The 20289-nt window shown below is 41.1% G+C and overlaps 1 protein-coding gene and 1 long non-coding RNA gene across 6 annotated transcripts in view; one reads left to right on the forward strand and one right to left on the reverse strand.

Annotated features, from left to right (window-relative positions):
* Nucleotides 1-2528: 2528 nt before the first annotated feature.
* Nucleotides 2529-20289, reverse strand: part of cdhr2 (cadherin related family member 2) — a 39136-nt gene continuing 21375 nt past the window's right edge. For both annotated transcript variants that reach the window (XM_052517986.1, XM_052517987.1), the window contains exons 18-31: nt 19883-19952; nt 19001-19600; nt 18658-18729; nt 18442-18491; nt 18025-18182; nt 16927-17029; nt 16171-16259; nt 15922-15996; nt 15266-15404; nt 12919-13040; nt 7267-7383; nt 5061-5144; nt 3488-3551; nt 2529-3397 (exon numbers count right to left, since the gene is read on the reverse strand). In XM_052517986.1, the coding sequence (XP_052373946.1) occupies nt 3245-3397; nt 3488-3551; nt 5061-5144; nt 7267-7383; nt 12919-13040; nt 15266-15404; nt 15922-15996; nt 16171-16259; nt 16927-17029; nt 18025-18182; nt 18442-18491; nt 18658-18729; nt 19001-19600; nt 19883-19952 (1896 nt within the window). In that variant the 3' untranslated portion in view covers nt 2529-3244. The remainder of the gene's footprint in view (nt 3398-3487; nt 3552-5060; nt 5145-7266; nt 7384-12918; nt 13041-15265; nt 15405-15921; nt 15997-16170; nt 16260-16926; nt 17030-18024; nt 18183-18441; nt 18492-18657; nt 18730-19000; nt 19601-19882; nt 19953-20289) is intronic.
* Nucleotides 8662-12911, forward strand: LOC127929742 (uncharacterized). 4 transcript variants are annotated; one of them, XR_008135971.1, is made up of 3 exons: nt 8662-9591; nt 9668-10156; nt 10313-12911. It is a non-coding gene; the product is annotated as an uncharacterized LOC127929742 (long non-coding RNA). The 4 variants fall into 4 exon arrangements; XR_008135972.1 differs by having other exon boundaries at nt 8662-9553; XR_008135974.1 differs by having other exon boundaries at nt 8662-9515.

The raw sequence follows: 20289 nt of genomic DNA on the forward strand, positions 1-20289 counted from the left end.
AAGTACCAAAAGTAAATGTAATTGCTAAAATGTACTTAATAAGTAAAATAAAAGTATAAACTATTTCAAATTCCTTATATTAAGCTTATATATATATTATTATTATATATATTATATTATTATTATGTTTGATGGATAGTCAGTGGCACACTCCAACACTCAGACATAATTTACAAACAAAGTATTTGTGTTTAGTGAGTCTGCCAGATCAGAGGCAGTAGGGATGACCAGGGATGTTCTCTGTTTAGTGAGTCCACCAGATCAGAGGCAATAGGGATGACCAGGGATGTTCTCTGTTTAGTGAGTCCTCCAGATCAGAGGCAGTAGGGATGACCAGGGATGTTCTCTGTTTAGTGAGTCCACCAGATCAGAGGCAATAGGGATGACCAGGGATGTTCTCTGTTTAGTGAGTCCTCCAGATCAGAGGCAGTAGGGATGACCAGGGATGTTCTCTGTTAAGTGAGTCCACCAGATCAGAGGCAGTAGGGATGAGCAGGGATGTTCTCTGTTTAGTGAGTCCTCCAGATCAGAGGCAGTAGGGATGACCAGGGATGTTCTCTGTTTAGTGAGTCCACCAGATCAGAGGCAATAGGGATGACCAGGGATGTTCACTGTTTAGTGAGTCCACCAGATCAGAGGCATTAGGGATGACCAGGGATGTTCTCTGTTTAGTGAGTCCTCCAGATCAGAGGCAGTAGGGATGACCAGGGATGTTCTCTGTTTAGTGAGTCCTCCAGATCAGATGCAGTAGAGATGACCAGGGATGTTCACTGTTTAGTGAGTCCACCAGATCAGAGGCAGTAGGGATGACCAGGGATGTTCTCTGTTTAGTGAGTCCACCAGATCAGAGGCAGTAGGGATGACCAGGGATGTTCTCTGTTTAGTGAGTCCACCAGATCAGAGGCAATAGGGATGACCAGGGATGTTCTCTGTTTAGTGAGTCCACCAGATCAGAGGCAATAGGGATGACCAGGGATGTTCTCTGTTTTAGTGAGTCCACCAGATCAGAGTCAATAGGGATGACCAGGGATGTTCTCTGTTTTAGTGAGTCCTCCAGATCAGAGGCATTAGGGATGACAAAGTATTTTTACTTCAAGTACTTTACACCACTGATAAAGACTTTCGGTTTTACCAGTCAGGAAACGTATTTCTTCGTTCCCACAACCAATGTGAAAGCAAAAACAAGCGTTCTCACAACTTCCAAGGAACCAAATGTGTTAGCTGGGGTTATTTTATGACTACCACATGGCCAAAATACTTCAGTCATACCGGTACTGTGTTCGCAGCCATACAGGCTAACTTGACCAACATGTTTGACTCTTGGACTTCAGTCTAACTACATTATCTTATGATTATCACATGACTACCACAGGCTAATTCTCTCAGTCAATGGACAGCAGGCTACCTACATTACCACAGCAACATAAGACCGTAGGTTGACTAAATTATCCCTAAATTTAAGGACTTTGGGCCAACTTCAATCTTAGGGCTGCAAGGCAAGCTAACAACATTACCGTAGCCTGCTAACATTATTTTGGTCATCTCTTAGTCCAGCCCTCATATAACAGTTCATATAAACCAAACAACATTTTTGTAATGCAGTTTTAAAAAATTTAAAAATCCAATACATCGCTCGCTTTTTTTCCCTCACTCTTTTTTCATGCTTGTTAATTGGCGGCAGCTGCGAGAGGAACTTTGTCATGAATGTTGTGTCAGCAGATTAAATCTATGATGCATTTAAGAGGGAAACATAACAACATATCACTTCTTTTCATGACTTTAAAAAACGTTTCTTCTTTGGTTTAAAAAAAATAATATGGGTAGCTCTTTTTTTTAATGTTGTCTTTAACTTGTTTTCTTTATAGAGACCCTAAATGCTGGTTGTTATGTTGTGATTGGTGCAAAGTGTTAATTTCAGTTATTGTGTTAATTGTGTTTCTTGCATTATCTCTTTGTGCAAAACTTTAAAAAGTAATAATTCCAACAGCCAAATGTATTTATTTGCCAGCTACATTGATAATTACATTTTTGTGATAGTTATATCGTGTTGATTGTGATGTGAGACATGAGACTATGTACATTGTGTGTGTGTTTAAGTTAATGGTAATTCATCCCTTAAAGGGATATGATGTCCACGAGTTCATCTGACTCTGGGTAAGTAGAAAAAGAGCTTCATTGCCAGAATCTCACACTGTCCCTTTAAGTACCCACATATGTTAATATTTCTGTAAACCAATAACATTGTTTCAAGAATGAATATTTGAGGAGAACCCATTTTATTGGATGATTGCATTTATTTAAATACAGCCAATTTGAATATCTGCAAAAACACAACTGAAATGATTCACTCTCTCCTCCATACCTGTATCGCCTTAAGTTTTGCCTCAGCTAACACACACCACACTTACAATAATTATATAGTTAGTACGTTAAGTATAAATATAGAGACCTGTTTAGAAGGTACTGCTTTTGGCCAACCTGTATACTTATAATGAGTTTTATATATATGAAAAAAAAAAATTTTAAATAATAAAATAATGTTTTAGAAAGAGTCCAATCAAACGCCAGTAAATGCACCTACTCTTGAAGGGGCCGTACTTAAAAAACAACACAGGATTCCAGATACAAGTGTTTCGTTTCATAATAAACTGAGAAAAAAAAACAGAACGAAATGAATATTAAAAAAAACGTAAACTTCACATAATTTATTAAAAATATCAATCAAATCTTTACACATTTAAAAAATACTAATAATGAAATGATTCACAATGAAAACATTGTCATTTTTATTTTTAATTTTTACTTTTCATCCCAAAGTGTCATGTTTTTCGTTTTAGGTTGATGTTGTTCAACTAAAAAAAAAACGATGGATTCATGAGGACGTTGGGACGTTTGACAAAAGTCAAGCTGTGATATATTGTAGCAGCGAAATAGCAAGCCGGCTAATCTAACATCACTGTGCTGTGTGTTGTGATAAATGTTTACACGGAAATATTCCCTAAATTGAATCAAACAATAGCATGCCAATAATACGAGCGGTTCAACACAAACAAAAAAAGATTAGATTTGAACTTGATTTAATCTCAAAAGTCACATTGTCTTTCTAGCACAGAGTTTGGCATCTATATCCTTTTTCAGGAAGCAAGGTCCATTTTACATGGTCCATTTCATGACCCGCGGTCAGTGTCATAGATCCCAAAATGGCCGTCACAGGTCAGTGACACTGACCCAAGATGGCAGCCACTCACAGGTCTGTGGTGCTGAGTGAAGGGTTAGAGAAGGTTAAACTAGGGCTGTTGTTGACTCTTTTCTTGCCACGCTGGGCCAAGGCTTCACCCAGAGGCTCGACGTAGGGGTTATCTGCTCCCCCCTCCTCCTCATCCTCCTCCTGAATCATCTACACAGGGAGACATCAGGCATGACCATACAGAACGATGATAATCATTTTGTAGTAATAATAATAACTATAATGAACGAAAAATGTTACCATCATGGGCATAGTATCCTTGTCAGACATGACCATGTCTATGTTGTAGTCCAAGGAATTCAGGCTTGAATTTAAAAAGAAATGCACTAAATTAGAGTCATACAACGGGAGTCCATGACGATGACATCTTAATTAGTGTTAGCAATAACATCTCAATACTGTCCAATGGAGGACAATATCAAAGAGCATTACCAGTATACACGTTTTGTAACACTGTTCTCGGTTGCATGATAGGACAATCAGAGGAATGCTATGACAATCAGAGGAATGATAGGACAATCAGAGGAATGATAGGACAATCAGAGGAATGATAGGACAATCAGAGGAATGATAGGACAATCAGAGGACTGCTATAACAATCAGAGGAATGATAGGGCAATCAGAGGAATGATAGGACAATCAGAGGAATGATAGGACAAAGAGGAATGATAGGACAATCAGAGGAGTGCTAGGGCAATCAGAGGAATGATAGGACAATTAGAGGAATGGTAGGACAATCAGAGGAATGATAGGACAATCAGAGGAATGATAGGACAATCAGAGGAATGATAGGACAATCAGAGGAATGGTAGATTTAATGGTGATGCGTAAATACACATGTATTTGTCAGTGTCTCAGGTGGCACCCACATCTACATACATTTACATGGCTCTGTAGTAATGTGTTCGCATGACTCTGTAGTGTTCACATGACTCTGAAGTGTTCACATAACTCTGTAGTGTTCGCATGAGTCTGAAGTGTTCACAGGGCTCTGTAGTGTTCACAGGACTCTGTAGTGTTCGCATGACTCTGTAGTGTTCACAGGACTCTGTAGTGTTCGCATGACTCTGTAGTGTTCACATGACTCTGTAGAGTTCACATGACTCTGTAGTGTTAACATAACTCTGTAGTGTTCACATGACTCTGTAGTGTTCACATAACTCTGTAGTGTTCACATGACTCTGTAGTGTTCACATAACTCTGTAGTGTTCACATGACTCTGTAGTGTTCACATGACTCTGTAGTGTTCACATGACTCTGTAGTGTTCACATAACTCTGTAGTGTTCACATGACTCTGTAGTGTTCACATGACTCTGTAGTGTTCACATAACTCTGTAGTGTTCACATGACTCTGTAGTGTTCACATAACTCTGTAGTGTTCACATGACTCTGTAGTGTTCACATGACTCTGTAGTGTTCACATGACTCTGTAGTGTTCACATAACTCTGTACTAATGTGTTCACATAACTCTGTAGTGTTAACATGACTCTGTAGTGTTCACATGACTCTGTAGTGTTCACATGACTCTGTAGTGTTCACATGACTCTGTAGTGTTCACATAACTCTGTAGTGTTCACATAACTCTGTAGTGTTCACATAACTCTGTAGTAATGTGTTCACATAACTCTGTAGTGTTAACATGAGTCTGAAGTGATCACATGACTCTGTAGTGTTTACATGACTCTGTAGTGTTCACATGACTCTGTAGTGTAGTGTTCAAATCCAATCTTATGGCCGTGAGTATTACCACTAGACCACATGGTCTGCACATATTGTTCTTATTGTCACCATCATGAATAGGTGGTTTCTACCTGACTCTGTCAGCGTTAGATCCTTCCTCGTCAAAGCCCAGGTCTGTGGCTGTGTCGATGTTCAAGTTGAGCACAGGGTTAGCCCTAAGACACAAATACAGGGACAGAGACAACACTGTTAGGCTACCTTACTTCCCTATTCCCATTGCAAATTTAACAAGTGAAATGATGTGGCTTGATGGCACATTTCAAATGCATTGGAAACACGTGCTAAAAACTAAACACGCGTTAAAACTGCGGTCCAAAATATCTTCTCAGGTTTTGGTGAATTTTTTTTTTGTTTTGTTTAGTATCGTAATTACATTTGTGTTACCATATAAAAAAATATGGTGCATTCGGGAAAGTATTCAGACCCCTTCACTTTTTACACATTTTGGTACGTTACAGCCTTATTCAAAAACTGGATTCAATTATTTCCCCCGATCATCAATCTTCACACAATACCCAATAATGAAAAAGCAAAAACAGGTTTTTATACATTTTTGCAAATTTATAAAATATGAAAAACTTAAATATTACATTTACGTAAGTATTCAGACCCTTTATAATTGGTACTTTGTTGAAGTAACTTTGGCAGGGATTACAGCCTTGTCTTCTTGGATATGACACTACAAGCTTGGTACACCTGTATTTAGGGAGTTTCTCCCATTCTTCTCTGCAGATCCTCTCAAGCTCTGTCAGGTTGAATGGGGAGCGTCACTGTATAGCTGTTTTCAGGGTATCTCCAGAGATGTTTGATCGGGTTCAAGTCCAGGCTCTGGCTGGGCCACTCATGGACATTTAGAGACTTGTCTCAAAGCCACTCCTGCGTTGTCTTGGCTGTGGGATTAGGGTCATTGTCCTGTTGGAAGGTGAACCTTCGCCCCAGTCTGAGGTCCTGAGCTCTCTGGAGTAGGTTTTCATCAAGGATCTCTCTGTACTTTGCTCGATCCTGACGAGTCTCCCAGTCCCTGCCGCTGAAAAACATCCCCACAGCATGATGCTTCCACCACCGTGCTTCACCTTAGGGATGCTGCCACCACCATGCTTAACCGTAGGGATGCTGCCACCACCATGCTTAACCGTAAGGATGGTGCCAGGTTTCCTCCAGATGTGACGTGTGACATTCAGACCAAAGAGTTCAATCTTGGTTTCATCAGACCAGAGAATCTTGTTCCTCATGGTCTGAGAGTCTTTAGGTGCCTTTTGGCAAACTCCAAGTGGGCTGTCATGTTCCTTTTACTGAGGAGTGGCTTCCGGCTGGCCACTCTACTATAAAGGCCTGATTGGTGGAGTGCTGCAGAGATGGTTGTTCTTCTGGAAGGTTCTCCCATATTCAGAGAGGAGTGACAATAGGGTTCTTGGTCACCTCCCTGACCAAGGCCCTTCTCCCCCAATTGCTCAAGTTGGCCGGACGGCCAGCTTTAGGAAGAGTGTTGGTGGTTCCAAACTTCTTCCAATTAAGAATGATGGAGGCCGCTGTGTTTTTGGGGACCTTCGATAATGCAGAAATGTTCTGGTATCCTTCTCCAGATCTGTACCTCGACACAATCCTGTCTCGGAGCTCTGTAGACAATACCTTCGAACTTATAGATTGGTTTTTGCTCTGACATGCACTGTCAACTGTGGGACCTTAAATAGACAGGTTTGTGCCTTTCCAAATAATTTCCAATCAATTGCATTTTACCACATGTGGGCTCCAATCAAGTTCTATAAACATCTCAAGGATGGTCAATTGAAACAGGATGGACCTGAGCTCAATTTCGAGTCTCGTACCAAAGGGTCAGATTACTTATTAAAAATAAGATCATTTTTGTTTTTAATACATTTGCAAAAAATGTCTAACAAAAAAAACAGTTTTTGCTTTGTAATTCTGGGTTATTGTGACACTATCCCTATGGTGAATCATGGTGGCTGGAGCATCATATGTGATATTTCAGTGTTTTATTTGTAATAATCTTTGCAAGCATTTCTACCTGGGGTATTGAGTGTAGATTGATGAGGAAAACATTTTATTTAATACATTTTAGAATAATAACGTAACAAAATGTGGAAAAAGTCAAGGGGTCTGAATAATTTGCACTCTGTGTTATTCTGTAATTATTGTACATATACATTTCATGTAGGGAGTTGGATCCTCCCTATGGGTCCAGGTTAAAACTAGTGCACTATGCAAGGAATAGGGTGCCATTTGGGATGCACTCAATGTGTGGAGGACAGGACTCACCCCTCCATAGTGTACTTGTTGGTTCCAGGCACGACAGGCCCACTCTTCTGATCTCCACCAGTCACCACCATGGCTGCTGAGTTCATGGCTTTAGATGCCTTCAGCTTCGTTCTGTAGCTGTAAAAGTTTACCATCCATAGGTTAGTTACCCATACTTACTAACCCATACTAGTTACCCATACTTACTAACCCATACTAGTTACCCATACTTACTAACCCATACTAGTTACCCATACTTACTAACCCATACTAGTTACCCATACTTACTAACCCATACTAGTTACCCATACTTACTAACCCATACTAGTTACCCATACTTACTAACCCATACTAGTTACCCATACTTACTAACCCATACTAGTTACCCATACTTACTAACCCATACTAGTTACCCATACTTACTAACCCATACTAGTTACCCATACTTACTAACCCATACTAGTTACCCATACTAAATAATCCATACTAGTTACCCATACTAGTTACCCATACTAAATAACCCTTACTAGTTTCCTGCCATCCTTTTCTCTTTAAATGTAGCACCACGTCTAACAGGGATCACAACCGCAGACCACGTGTAACTACGCCAGCCCAGGACTCGGCTTCTTCCCCTGCGGGATTCGTCAGAGACCAGCCACTTGGACAGCTGAAGAAAATGTGCGCACCGAAGAATTTCTGAAAACTGTCAGAAACCGTACCAGGGAAACTCATGTGTGTGCTCATCGTCCTCACCAGGGGGTCTTGACCTGACTGTAGTTCTGCATCATGACAGACTTCAGTGGGAAAATGCTCACCTTCGATGACCACTGCTATGCTGGAGGAGTGTGCTGTTCACTAAAGGATCCCGGTTTCAGCGGTACCGGGCAGATGGCAGACAGCGTGGATGGCGTTGTGTGGACGAGTGGTTTGCTGATGTCAACGTTGTGAACATAGTGCCCCATGGTGGTGTTATGGTATAGGCAGGCAAAAGCTACGGACAATAAACACTATTGCATTTTACCGATGGCAATTTGAATCCACAGAGATCCCGTGACGAGATCCTGAGGCACATTGTCGTGCCATTCATCCGCCACCATCACCTCATGTTTCAGCATGGCCCCTTGTCGCAAGGATAACTACACAAATCCAGGAAGCTGAAAATGTCCCTGCATACTCACCAGACATGTCAGCCATTGAGCATGTTTGGGATGCTCTGGATCGACGTGTATGACTGCGTGTTCCAAAACAAAACTAGTCAGTATCTGGTGTGACCACCATTTGCCTCATGTAGCACAACACATCTCCTTCACCTAGAGTTGATCAGGCTGTTAATTGTGGCCTGTGGAATGTTGTCCCACTCCTCTTCAATGGATGTGTGAAGTTGCTGGATATTGGTGGGAATCCTCAACCTGGGGGCCCCTCAAGGGTAGGTACTTAGTCCCCTCCTGTACTCACTGTTCACCCACGACTGAAATGCCACGCACGACTCCAACACCATCATTAAGTTTGCCGACGACACAACACAACGGTGGTAGGCCTGATCTCTGACACTGATGAGACAGCCTACAGGAAGGAGGTCAGGACAACAACCTATCTCTCAATTTGATCAATACAAAAGTGCTGATCGTGGACTACAGGAAAAGGGTGGCGAGCATGCCCTCATTCACATTGACAGAGCTGTAGTGGAGCGGGTCGAGAGCTTCAAGTTCCTAGGCGTCCACATCACCAAATAACTATCATGGTCCAAACACACCAAGACAGTCGTGAAGAGAGGCACGACAACACCTTTTCCCCTTCAGGAGACTGAAAAGATTTAGCGTGGGTCCTCAGATCCTCAAAAGGTTCTACAGCTGCACCATCGAGAGCATCCTGACCGGTTGCATCACCGACTGGTATTGCAGCTGTTCGGCACCATCGAGAGCATCATCGCATGATATGGCAACTGCTTGGCATCCGACCGCACGGCAAGCGGTACCGGAGTGCCAAGTCTAGGTCCAAAAGGCTCCTTAACACCCCCTAATCCATAAGACTGCTGAACGATTAATAAAATGGCTACCCGGACAATATGCATTAGCCCCCTTTATTTACACTGCTGCTACTCGTTGTTTATTAATCATATCAAATCAAATGTTATTTGTCACGTGCGCCGAATACAACAAGTGTAGACCTTACAGTGAAATGCTGAATACAACAGGTGTAGTAGACCTCACAGTGAAATGCTGAATACAACAGGTGTAGTAGACCTCACAGTGAAATGCTGAATACAACAGGTGTAGTAGACCTCACAGTGAAATGCTGAATACAACAGGTGTAGTAGACCTCACAGTGAAATGCTGAATACAACAGGTGTAGTAGACCTTACAGTGAAATGCTGAATACAACAGTTGTAGTAGACCTTACAGTGAAATGCTGAATACAACAGGTGTAGTAGACCTTACAGTGAAATGCTGAATACAACAGGTGTAGTAGACCTTACAGTGAAATGCTTACCTACAAGCCCTAACCAACAATGCAGTTTTTTTTTACTTTTAAAAAAGACCTACAAAAGAATAAGAAATAAAAATAACAAATAATTATCTATGTATAGTCACTTTATTATTAGGATTAAAATCTTTATTTTAATCCTTTATTTACCTAGATGTACATATTGCCTCAATTACCTCGACTAACCTGAGTTTAGTTAGACAATAAATAAAGTAAGAAAAATTTAACACAATAATGAAAACAGTAGCAAGGCTCTATACAGGGTGTTATGGTACAGAGTCAATGTGGAGGCTATATACAGGGTGTTACGGTACAGAGTCAATGTGGAGGCTATATACAGGGTATTACGGTACAGAGTCAATGTGGAGGCTATATACAGGGTGTTACGGTACAGAGTCAATGTGGAGGCTATATACAGGGTGTTACGGTACAGAGTCAATGTGGAGGTTATATGCAGTGTGTTACGGTACAGAGTCAATGTGGAGGCTATATACAGGGTGTTACGGTACAGAGTCAATGTGGAGGTTATATACAGTGTGTTACGGTACAGAGTCAATGTGGAGGCTATATACAGGGTGTTAAGGTACAGAGTCAATGTGGAGGTTATATGCAGGGTGTTACGGTACAGAGTCAATGTGGAGGCTATATACAGGGTGTTACGGTACAGAGTCAATGTGGAGGCTATATACAGGGTGTTACGGTACAGAGTCAATGTGGAGGCTATATACAGGGTGTTACGGTACAGAGTCAATGTGGAGGTTATATACAGGGTGTTACGGTACAGAGTCAATGTGGAGGCTATATACAGGGTGTTACGGTACAGAGTCAATGTGGAGGCTATATACAGGGTGTTACGGTACAGAGTCAATGTGGAGGCTATATACAGGGTGTTACGGTACAGAGTCAATGTGGAGGCTATATACAGGGTGTTACGGTACAGAGTCAATGGGGAGACTATATACAGGGTGTTACAGTACAGAGTCAATGTGGAGGCTATATACAGGGGGTACCGGTACAGAGTCAATGTGGAGGCTATATACAGGGGCTACCGGTACCGGAGTCAATGTGTGGGGGTACAGGTTAGTAATGAGACTAAATACAAGGGGTACCGGTACCGAGTCAATGTGCGGGGGCACTGGTTCGTTGAGGTAATATCGACATGTACAGTTGAAGTCTGAAGTTTACATACACCTCAGCCAAATACATTCAAACTCAGTTTTTCACAATTCATGGCATTGAATCCTAGTATAAATTCCCTGTCTTAGGTCAGTTAGGATCTCCATTTTATTTTAAGAATGTGAAATGTCAGAATAATAGTAGAGAGCATGATTTATATAAGCTTTTATTTATTTCATCACAATCCCAGTGGGTCAGAAGTATACATACACTCAATTAGTATTTGGTAGCATTGCCTTTAAATGGTTTAACTTGGGTCAAACGTTTAGGGTAGCCTTCCACAAGCTTCCCACACTAAGTTGGGTGAATTTTGGCCCGTTCCTCCTGACAGAGCTGGTGTAACTGAGTCAGGTTTGTAGGCCTCCTTGCTCGCACATGCTTTTTCAGTTCTTTCCACACATTTTCTATAGGATTGAGGTCAGGGCTTTGTGATGAACACTCCAATACCTTGACTTTCTGGTCCTTAAGCCATTTTGCCACAACTTTGGAAGTATGCTTGGGGTCATTGTCCAATTGGAAGACCCATTTGTGACCAAGCATTAACTTCCTGACTGATTCTTGAGATGTTGCTTCATTATATCCACATAATTTTCCTACCTCATGATGCCATCTATTTTGTGGTAGTGCACCAGACCCTCCTGCAGCAAAGCACCCCCACAACATGATGCTGCCACCCCCGTGCTTCACAGTTGGGATGGTGTTCTTCGGCTTGCAAGCCTCCCCCTTTTTCCTCCAAACATAACGATGGTCATTATGGCCAAACCGTTCTATTTTTGTTTCATCAAACCAGAGGACATTTCTCCAAAAAGTATGATCTTTGTCCCCATGTGCAGTTGCAGACCGTAGTCTGGCTTTTTTATGGCGGATTTGGAGCAGTGGCTTCTTCCTTGCTTAGAGGCCTTTCAGGTTATGTCGATATAGGACTCGTTTTACTGTGGATATAAATACTTTTGTACCTGTTTCCTCCAGCATCTTCACAAGGTGATTTGCTGTTGTTCTGTGATTGATTTGCACTTTTCACACCAAAGTACGTTCATCTCTAGGAGACAGAACACGTCTCCTTCCTGAGCGGTATGACGGCTGCGTGGTCCCATGGTGTTTATACTTGCGCACTATTGTTTGTACAGATGAACGTGGTACCTTCAGGCGCTTGGAAATTGCTCCCAAAGATGATCCAGACTTGTGGAGGTCTACAATCTTTTTTCTGAGGTCTTGGCTGATTTATTTTGATTTTCCCATGATGTCAAGCGAAGAGGCACTAAGTTTACATACATCCACAGGTACACCTCCAATTGACTCTAATGATGTCAATTAGCCTATCAGAAGCATCTAAAGCCATGACATCATTTTCTAGAATGTACCTAACTGTTTAAAGGCCCAGTAATCTTAGTGTATGTACACTTCTGACCCACTGGAATTGGGATGCAGTGAATTATAAGTGAAATAATCTGACTGTAAACATATGTTGGAAAAATGACTTGTGTCATGCACAAAGTAGAAGTCCTAACCGACTTTCTGACTTCAACTGTAGGTAGAGTTATTAAAGTGACTATGCGTAGATGATAACAACACCACCTGTGTGATGTAAGTGCCATTTTTCTTATTATTAGAACTCAAAACACCCTAGAAGTACATTTTAGAACTCAAAACACCGTAGAAGTACATTTTCGAACTTAAAACACTGTAGAAGTACATTTTTGAACTCAACTTTAAGCTAAAATGTTCTTACTTTTTAAACAATTCTGCACTGTTGGTTATGGATTTGTATGTAATAATTTCATGTTAAGGTCTGTTGTATTCGGCGCATGTGAAAAATAAAATGTATAAATTAAATTAAAAATGTTTTTGTTTTTGTGAATCAATCATATGTATCAAACATGTCAGACTACTGATCTAGGATTAGGTACCTATGTCCCATACACGTCAATTCATTATAATCTAAAGGACAGAACTGATCCGAGATCAGCGCTCCTACTCGGAGATGATTGATTACGTGCCCAGGTCTCAGCTTACCTCCTGCGGGTGCAGACCAGAGACGTTGTCATGACAGCCAGGACGATGATGAGGCCTGCCACCAGTCCCAACAGAACGAACATGATTGGATTCACCTGCTTCTCTGTCACCACAGTCCCTCCCTGCAACACCACACAGAGTTTAGAGTAGAGTTGCAGAAAATTACGGTAATTTTCCCCTAAAAATTCCATAGTTTTCCAGAAATCATGGTTCAGAATTGTTTCTTATTTTCTTCCTGATTCTTATGTTAAAATAAGGATTTCTGGAAAACTTGGGACATTTTATGAGTTACCAGAATTTGGCAACCTTAGCTCAGGGGAACATTCCTTCAGTGGACCAAAGTCAGATCGTACTGTAACAGATCTTTACTGCATATTTTCACTACATTACAAATATAGCATAATAATGTAGTAACATAAAAGCTGGAGGACATGAATTTATATTTATTTATTTATACGGTTAACAAATCATGTGGAAGTACCTATAGCAGAGATCAGCAACTTGATTCAGGTGTGTGACGATTGTTTTTCTGGAGTGGATGGTCGGGGAGCCGGAATATAATAACGAATCATTTATAGACTGCAAATTGACCGCAGGAACCCCAAAACAGATATAATGTTTGACTAAAACATAATAATTTGAAACCTTGCGACATTTGTACACATCCTTTGTCTCTCTATTAAAAATGGAGTCAGGGAGGAGTCAGGGCGGAGTCAGGGCAGGGTGAGGCAGGAGTCAGGGAGGAGTCAGGGAGGCCACACTGACTATCTCTATGACCACTCCTTCTGCCCACTACTCTCCTATTCACTAGGAACCAAGCAAGAAGAAAACAGTCGGAAACAGGGAGGAGTCGGGGAGGAGTCAGGGAGGAGTCAGGGAGGAGTCAGGGCACATCCCTTGTCTCTCTATTATCCGTGGGAATAGTTGGGAACTGATTTCTGCTCTACCCTGCCCTGATTTCCTGGTGTTTTTACAGTCTTTTATGTCCAACAATAAAAAAATATAAAAAATTAACTGTATTTATTTATTTTTGCTAAGAAAACATGCCAAATAAAATCACGCACGGGCAAAATTCATCCCATTTGGTGAACCCTGCCCTATGGGAATCCTATTCCCTATGTAGTGCCCTACTTTTCACCAGAGCCCTGTTCAAAAATAGTGTACGACATCAGGAATAGGGTGTCATTTCAGACACAGCCTAAGACAAATATTTGTTTAGCATGTACAGGGCCAGGGTTGGAGACAATTCAAATGAAATGCAGTGAGTTCAGGAGACGACGTGAGATTTTAAAACCAATAAATGAAAAGCGACATTTGTTTCTTGAAATAGATGTGTATTGTATGTGCATGGTAATGGCCAGGCATGAGGAGAGACACAAATAGTTGGATAATAGATTCCTATAGTAAACTTACTGTTGGATAATAGGTTCCTATAGTAAACTTACTGTTGGATAATAGGTTCCTATAGTAAACTTACTGTTGGATAATAGGTTCCTATAGTAAACTTACTGTTGGATAATAGGTTCCTATAGTAAACTTACTGTTGGATAATAGGTTCCTATAGTAAACTTACTGTTGGATAATAGGTTCCTATAGTAAACTTACTGTTGGATAATAGGTTCCTATAGTAAACTTACTGTTGGATAATAGGTTCCTATAGTAAACTTACTGTTGGATAATAGGTTCCTATAGTAAACTTACTGTTGGATAATAGGTTCCTATAGTAAACTTACTGTTGGATAATAGGTTCCTATAGTAAACTTACTGTTGGATAATAGGTTCCTATAGTAAACTTACTGTTGGATAATAGGTTCCTATACTGTTGGATAATAGGTTCCTATATTGTAAACTTACTGTTGGATAATAGGTTCCTATAGTAAACTTACTGTTGGATAATAGGTTCCTATAGTAAACTTACTGTTGGATAATAGGTTCCTATAGTAAACTTACTGTTGGGTAATAGGATCCTATAGTAAACTTACTGTTGGATAATAGGTTCCTATAGTAAAATAGGTTCCTATAGTAAACTTACTGTTGGATAATAGGTTCCTATAGTAAACTTACTGTTGGGTAATAGGATCCTATAGTAAAATAGGTTCCTATAAACTTAAAATAGGTTCCTATAGTAAACTTACTGTTGGGTAATAGGTTCCTATAGTAAACTTACTGTTGGGTAATAGGTTCCTATAGTAAAAAATAGGTTCCTATAGTAAACTTACTGTTGGATAATAGGTTCCTATAGTAAACTTACTGTTGGATAATAGATTCCTATAGTAAACTTACTGTTGGATAATAGGTTCCTATAGTAAACTTACTGTTGGATAATAGGTTCCTATAGTAAACTTACTATATCTTTCAGGCCAAAGTCAATCTGTAATTTGTATCGTTCCCCACTGTTGGACAGAATAGTCTCGGCGGTGTCAGAGTCGAGGGCTGTTCCATTGGCATTCACAAAGTACACCTCCATTACGGTATCGCCAGACGCCCTGCAAAATAATTAAGAATAGTTTTTTAAAACATTTTTATAAAAAGTTTTTAAAAAATATATATGTTTTTCTAAACTACTTGAGCAGTGACACAGATCTACAGATCACACACACATAGACACACACACATATACACACACACACACACACACAGACACACACACACACACACACACACACACACACACACACACACACACACACACACACACACACACACACACACACACACACACACACACACACACACTGAATGGTGCCCGAAGTGAACGGTAATAATTTCCTGTGGTAAAGTATCACCTGGAGACTGTCATCAACAGAGAGAAGAAGAAAACATTGGTATGTAGTAGTCAGGGTTGGAGTTAATTACATTTCAAATCCAGTCAATTGTGGAAGTACACTGAAATTTAAATTCCCAGCAATGCTTTTCAATTAGGAAAATGTAGAATTTGAACGAATGGACAGGAATTGAAGTGGAATTGACCAGGAATCCTGGTAGTCATGTGATATTCATTACCTGATTTCCGTACTGGCTGAATCAGCCCTAATGCTAACCACTTCCACTTTCGTCTGTGTTGCTGCGGTCAGAAGCCTGAGTAGGAAACATTTATATAGTTAATGAATTCACATATTACCCCATGATGTGGTTAAAACACTCGTCAAACAAACAAATACAAAACATTTATTGTAGTTTATTAAGTTAGTACATTATTATGCTATATATGTTATATGGTTAATATGTGCAGTAAAGAAAGATCTCTCTTACAGTACAATCTGACTTTGGGCCGCTTGAACTTCTGCCACTGTCTTTGAAAACAAAAGCTCGACTTTTAAACTCTTGTCAACTGTGAAGATCTGGAGAGGGAAACATGAAACAAAGTGTTACTCAACAGGCAGACAGACAGACAGACAGACAGACAGACAGACAGACAGACAGACAGACAGACAGGCAGGCAGGCAGGCAGGCAGGCAGGCAGGCAGACAGACAGACAGACAGACAGACAGACAGGCAGGCAGGCAGACATTTAACAGGCAGGCAAAGGCAGGCAGGCAGGGAAGGCAGGCAGGCAGGCAGGCAGGCAGGCAGACAGACAGGCAGACAGGCAGACAGACAGACAGACAGACAGACAGACAGACAGACAGGCAGGCAGGCAGGCAGGCAGGCAGGCAGACAGACAGACAGACAGACAGGCAGGCAGGCAGGCAGGCAGGCTATTGTGGCAGGCAGGCAGGCAGGCAGACAGACAGACAGACAGACAGACAGACAGACAGGCAGGCAGGCAGGCAGGCAGACAGACAGACTATTGTGTTGGCAGGCAGGCATTGGCAGGCAGACAGACAGACAGACAGACAGACAGACAGACAGACAGACAGACAGACAGACAGACAGACAGACAGACAGACAGACAGACAGACAGACAGACAGACAGAGAACGGTAAGAGCCAACAGAGAATGAAATATGTTCACTAATGCAACCATCAATACACCTTTTGTATGAATCACAGTGAGTTTTACACATACCTCCAGTTTGGTTTCGGAGAAGAGTTTCGGTTCTTCAGTGTTAGCTGCCCCAACTGTCACCAAATACTTACCTTTAACATTGATATTTAACACTTCCATGTTCCTACAAAGTTTAAAAAGACCTGTTATTCTTCTGTAAGTCATTTTCGAGGAATCTACCTCATCCATGGGAATAGTGTCAACTAACAGCATAAAACCTAACAAATGGTGTTTCTTAACGGCTATTGTGTTGTGTTTCTTAACGGCTACTGTGTTGTGTTTCTTAACAGCTACTGTGTTGTGTTTCTTAACGGCTACTGTGTTGTGTTTCTTAACGGCTACTGTGTTGTGTTTCTTAACGGCTACTGTGTTGTGTTTCTTAACGGCTACTGTGTTGTGTTTCTTAACAGCTACTGTGTTGTGTTTCTTAATGGCTACTGTGTTGTGTTTCTTAATGGCTACTGTGTTGTGTTTCTTAACGGCTACTGTGTTGTGTTTCTTAACGGCTACTGTGTTGTGTTTCTTAATGGCTACTGTGTTGTGTTTCTTAACGGCTATTGTTTCTTAACGGCTATTGTGTTGTGTTTCTTAACGGCTATTGTGTTGTGTTTCTTAACGGCTACTGTGTTGTGTTTCTTAACGGCTACTGTGTTGTGTTTCTTAACGGCTACTGTGTTGTGTTTCTTAATGGCTACTGTGTTGTGTTTCTTAACAGCTACTGTGTTGTGTTTCTTAATGGCTACTGTGTTGTGTTTCTTAATGGCTACTGTGTTGTGTTTCTTAACAGCTACTGTGTTGTGTTTCTTAACGGCTACTGTGTTGTGTTTCTTAACGGCTACTGTGTTGTGTTTCTTAATGGCTACTGTGTTGTGTTTCTTAATGGCTACTGTGTTGTGTTTCTTAACGGCTACTGTGTTGTGTTTCTTAATGGCTACTGTGTTGTGTTTCTTAACAGCTACTGTGTTGTGTTTCTTAACGGCTACTGTGTTGTGTTTCTTAACGGCTACTGTGTTGTGTTTCTTAACGGCCACTGTGTTGTGTTTCTTAACGGCTATTAATTACAGTGAAATCAGAAATTAAAACATGACTTGCCCGGCCGGACAGCATTCATATACTCACTGAATATTTCCGACGTATTTATCGTCTTCCTGTGTGGTGATAACTCGAAACACTCGAATGCCCAACTCGGTCGTTCTATTGTTGACGTCATCCCTGAATTGGATATTTGTTATCGAAAATGTCATCTGCCTATTTTTCCCAGAATCGCGGTCTGTAGCCTATACGGAAGGGGGGGAAGAAGACTGGAATTGATAACAACTCATATACTTTATATTATATTCAAAACAATTCTGCATAGCATGCAGCTGTCCCACTATGTACAGTATAATGATGGCATATTGCTGAGTCTACCTTTTATTAATAATCTACATTTTGAGATTTAAAAAAGAAATAGTGCCCTGCCCGGTTACTTGTTTTGCGATACCTTATCAAATAGAAAAACAACTGACGTTGTCCATTTTACACGGTTATACTCACAGTGACACTGGCTATTACTGAGCCTACAGAGGCCGTCTCTGACACCACAACTGCAAAGAGGGTAAGGTAGGTAAGAACACTGTTAAGTCAGTCTGTAGCTATATAGATTCATATCATAAAGTCAAATGAATTATCATATATATATATATATATATAAACAAAAATACAATATTCAGATATACCATACAACGTGCTGAAGTTTAGAAACATATTTACCATATAAGGAATCTGTTGTTTCGAAAGCAGGGGCATTGTCATTGATGTCTTCGATGTTGATCATAATGTGCCCTGAAATTAATTTGAATTGTTAGAATACATTGAAAGATATTAAAGTTACAAACGTAGATATTAACGATACTAATGTTACAAAATAAGGTTACAAATTCCTGGTAACATTCCCAGAAATCCCAGCTTTCCCAGAAATCCCAGTTGCAGGATTATTGGATTTCCTGCTTATTCCCACCTCATCCCCAGAGTCGTTCCCAGGGAATCTTTCAACCTGGGAATTTTACAACCCAAAAAGAGCCAGAACCAAACAGAACCAGACGGAGGTACCGACCTGGTGTTGCGCTGTTGTTCTCCCCTTTCTGGGTCAACTCATCCACCACCTGGGCCTCCAGCTCAACCTGGTCGCACTTCTCAAAGTCGATCACAAACTCCTCGTTCAGCATGATCTCCCCTGTGGGCTCCAGGATGAACCAGTCCTCTGGGCAGGGCCCGAGAGTCAGGGAGCCGTTACAGCGGCACTTAGTGGAGACCAGCTCGTAGACCAGAAAGTGATTCATGTCCAGGTCCACCCCTACGAAACTCCCCACGGACTCAGTGATAGTGGTGTTCTCCTTTATATGCAGTGGGTCAACGGGCTCAAACTGGGGCCTCTCATCATTCACATCCACCACAATCACCTCCACGTTTACAGTGTCCTTCATGGATCCCAGGTCCATGGCCTCCACGTCCAGGCTGAAGGTTTTGAAGCTGCTCTCGTAGTCCAACTCGATGTCCGGGTCGACCGTGATGTTGCCGATGTAACCATCGGGTTCGTCCCTGAAGGTTTGGATGATGAACTGTCCGAAGCTTCCGCTGACTATGCTGAAGGAGATGCGGTTGTGATCGATCGTTTGGTCTAAGTCCACCGCCTGGACGGAGCCCACAAATTCAGCTGTTGGAGGAAGACAGAAAGAGACGGCCTTATGTTTTTCAATTCACGATTATCTAGATGTTTTTGGTCGATTATTAACCGTGTATTATCAACAAAGCAAGTCAGTTAAGAACAAATTCCACAATGATGGCATGGTAAGTGGGGAGAGGCATGCTTTTTTGGCGGGAGATGTTTGAGGCAATGATCAATGGAGAAGTAGGGACTCAACCACATCCTCCCTCGAAATTTTAATCAGGGTGGCGGCAAAATGTCTGAATTCAACAACAAGAAACATGTGCTTACCTTTCTTCCCCTCCTCCACTAAGAATTTGTAAGACTTTTTTCGAAACTTCGGTGTGTTGTCGTTGATATCCTAGGTTGGAAATTAGAAGACCAGTGAAGCTTTAGAATTTACCATTTATGTTCACGAAGATACAAGGTAATGAAGCCTTCCTCTTACTTCTGATCACGTCAAGAAGACACACACAGAAGACAATCTGTCGGAATCCAATCTATCCAGTCGAAAAAGAGATACAAAGTCTGGGTCCACATGCATAAAGCTTCTCAGATTAAGAATGGTGATCGAGGATCAGTATGTCCTTCTAAATCTAAAGACAAAAGCCTAATAAAATCATATTTTATTGGTCGCACACTGTCACGCCCTGGTCAAAGTATTTTGTGTTTATCTTCATGTATTGGGTCAGGCCAGG

The sequence above is a fragment of the Oncorhynchus keta genome, chromosome 4 (assembly GCF_023373465.1).
Source record: "Oncorhynchus keta strain PuntledgeMale-10-30-2019 chromosome 4, Oket_V2, whole genome shotgun sequence".
NCBI lineage: Eukaryota > Metazoa > Chordata > Actinopteri > Salmoniformes > Salmonidae > Oncorhynchus > Oncorhynchus keta.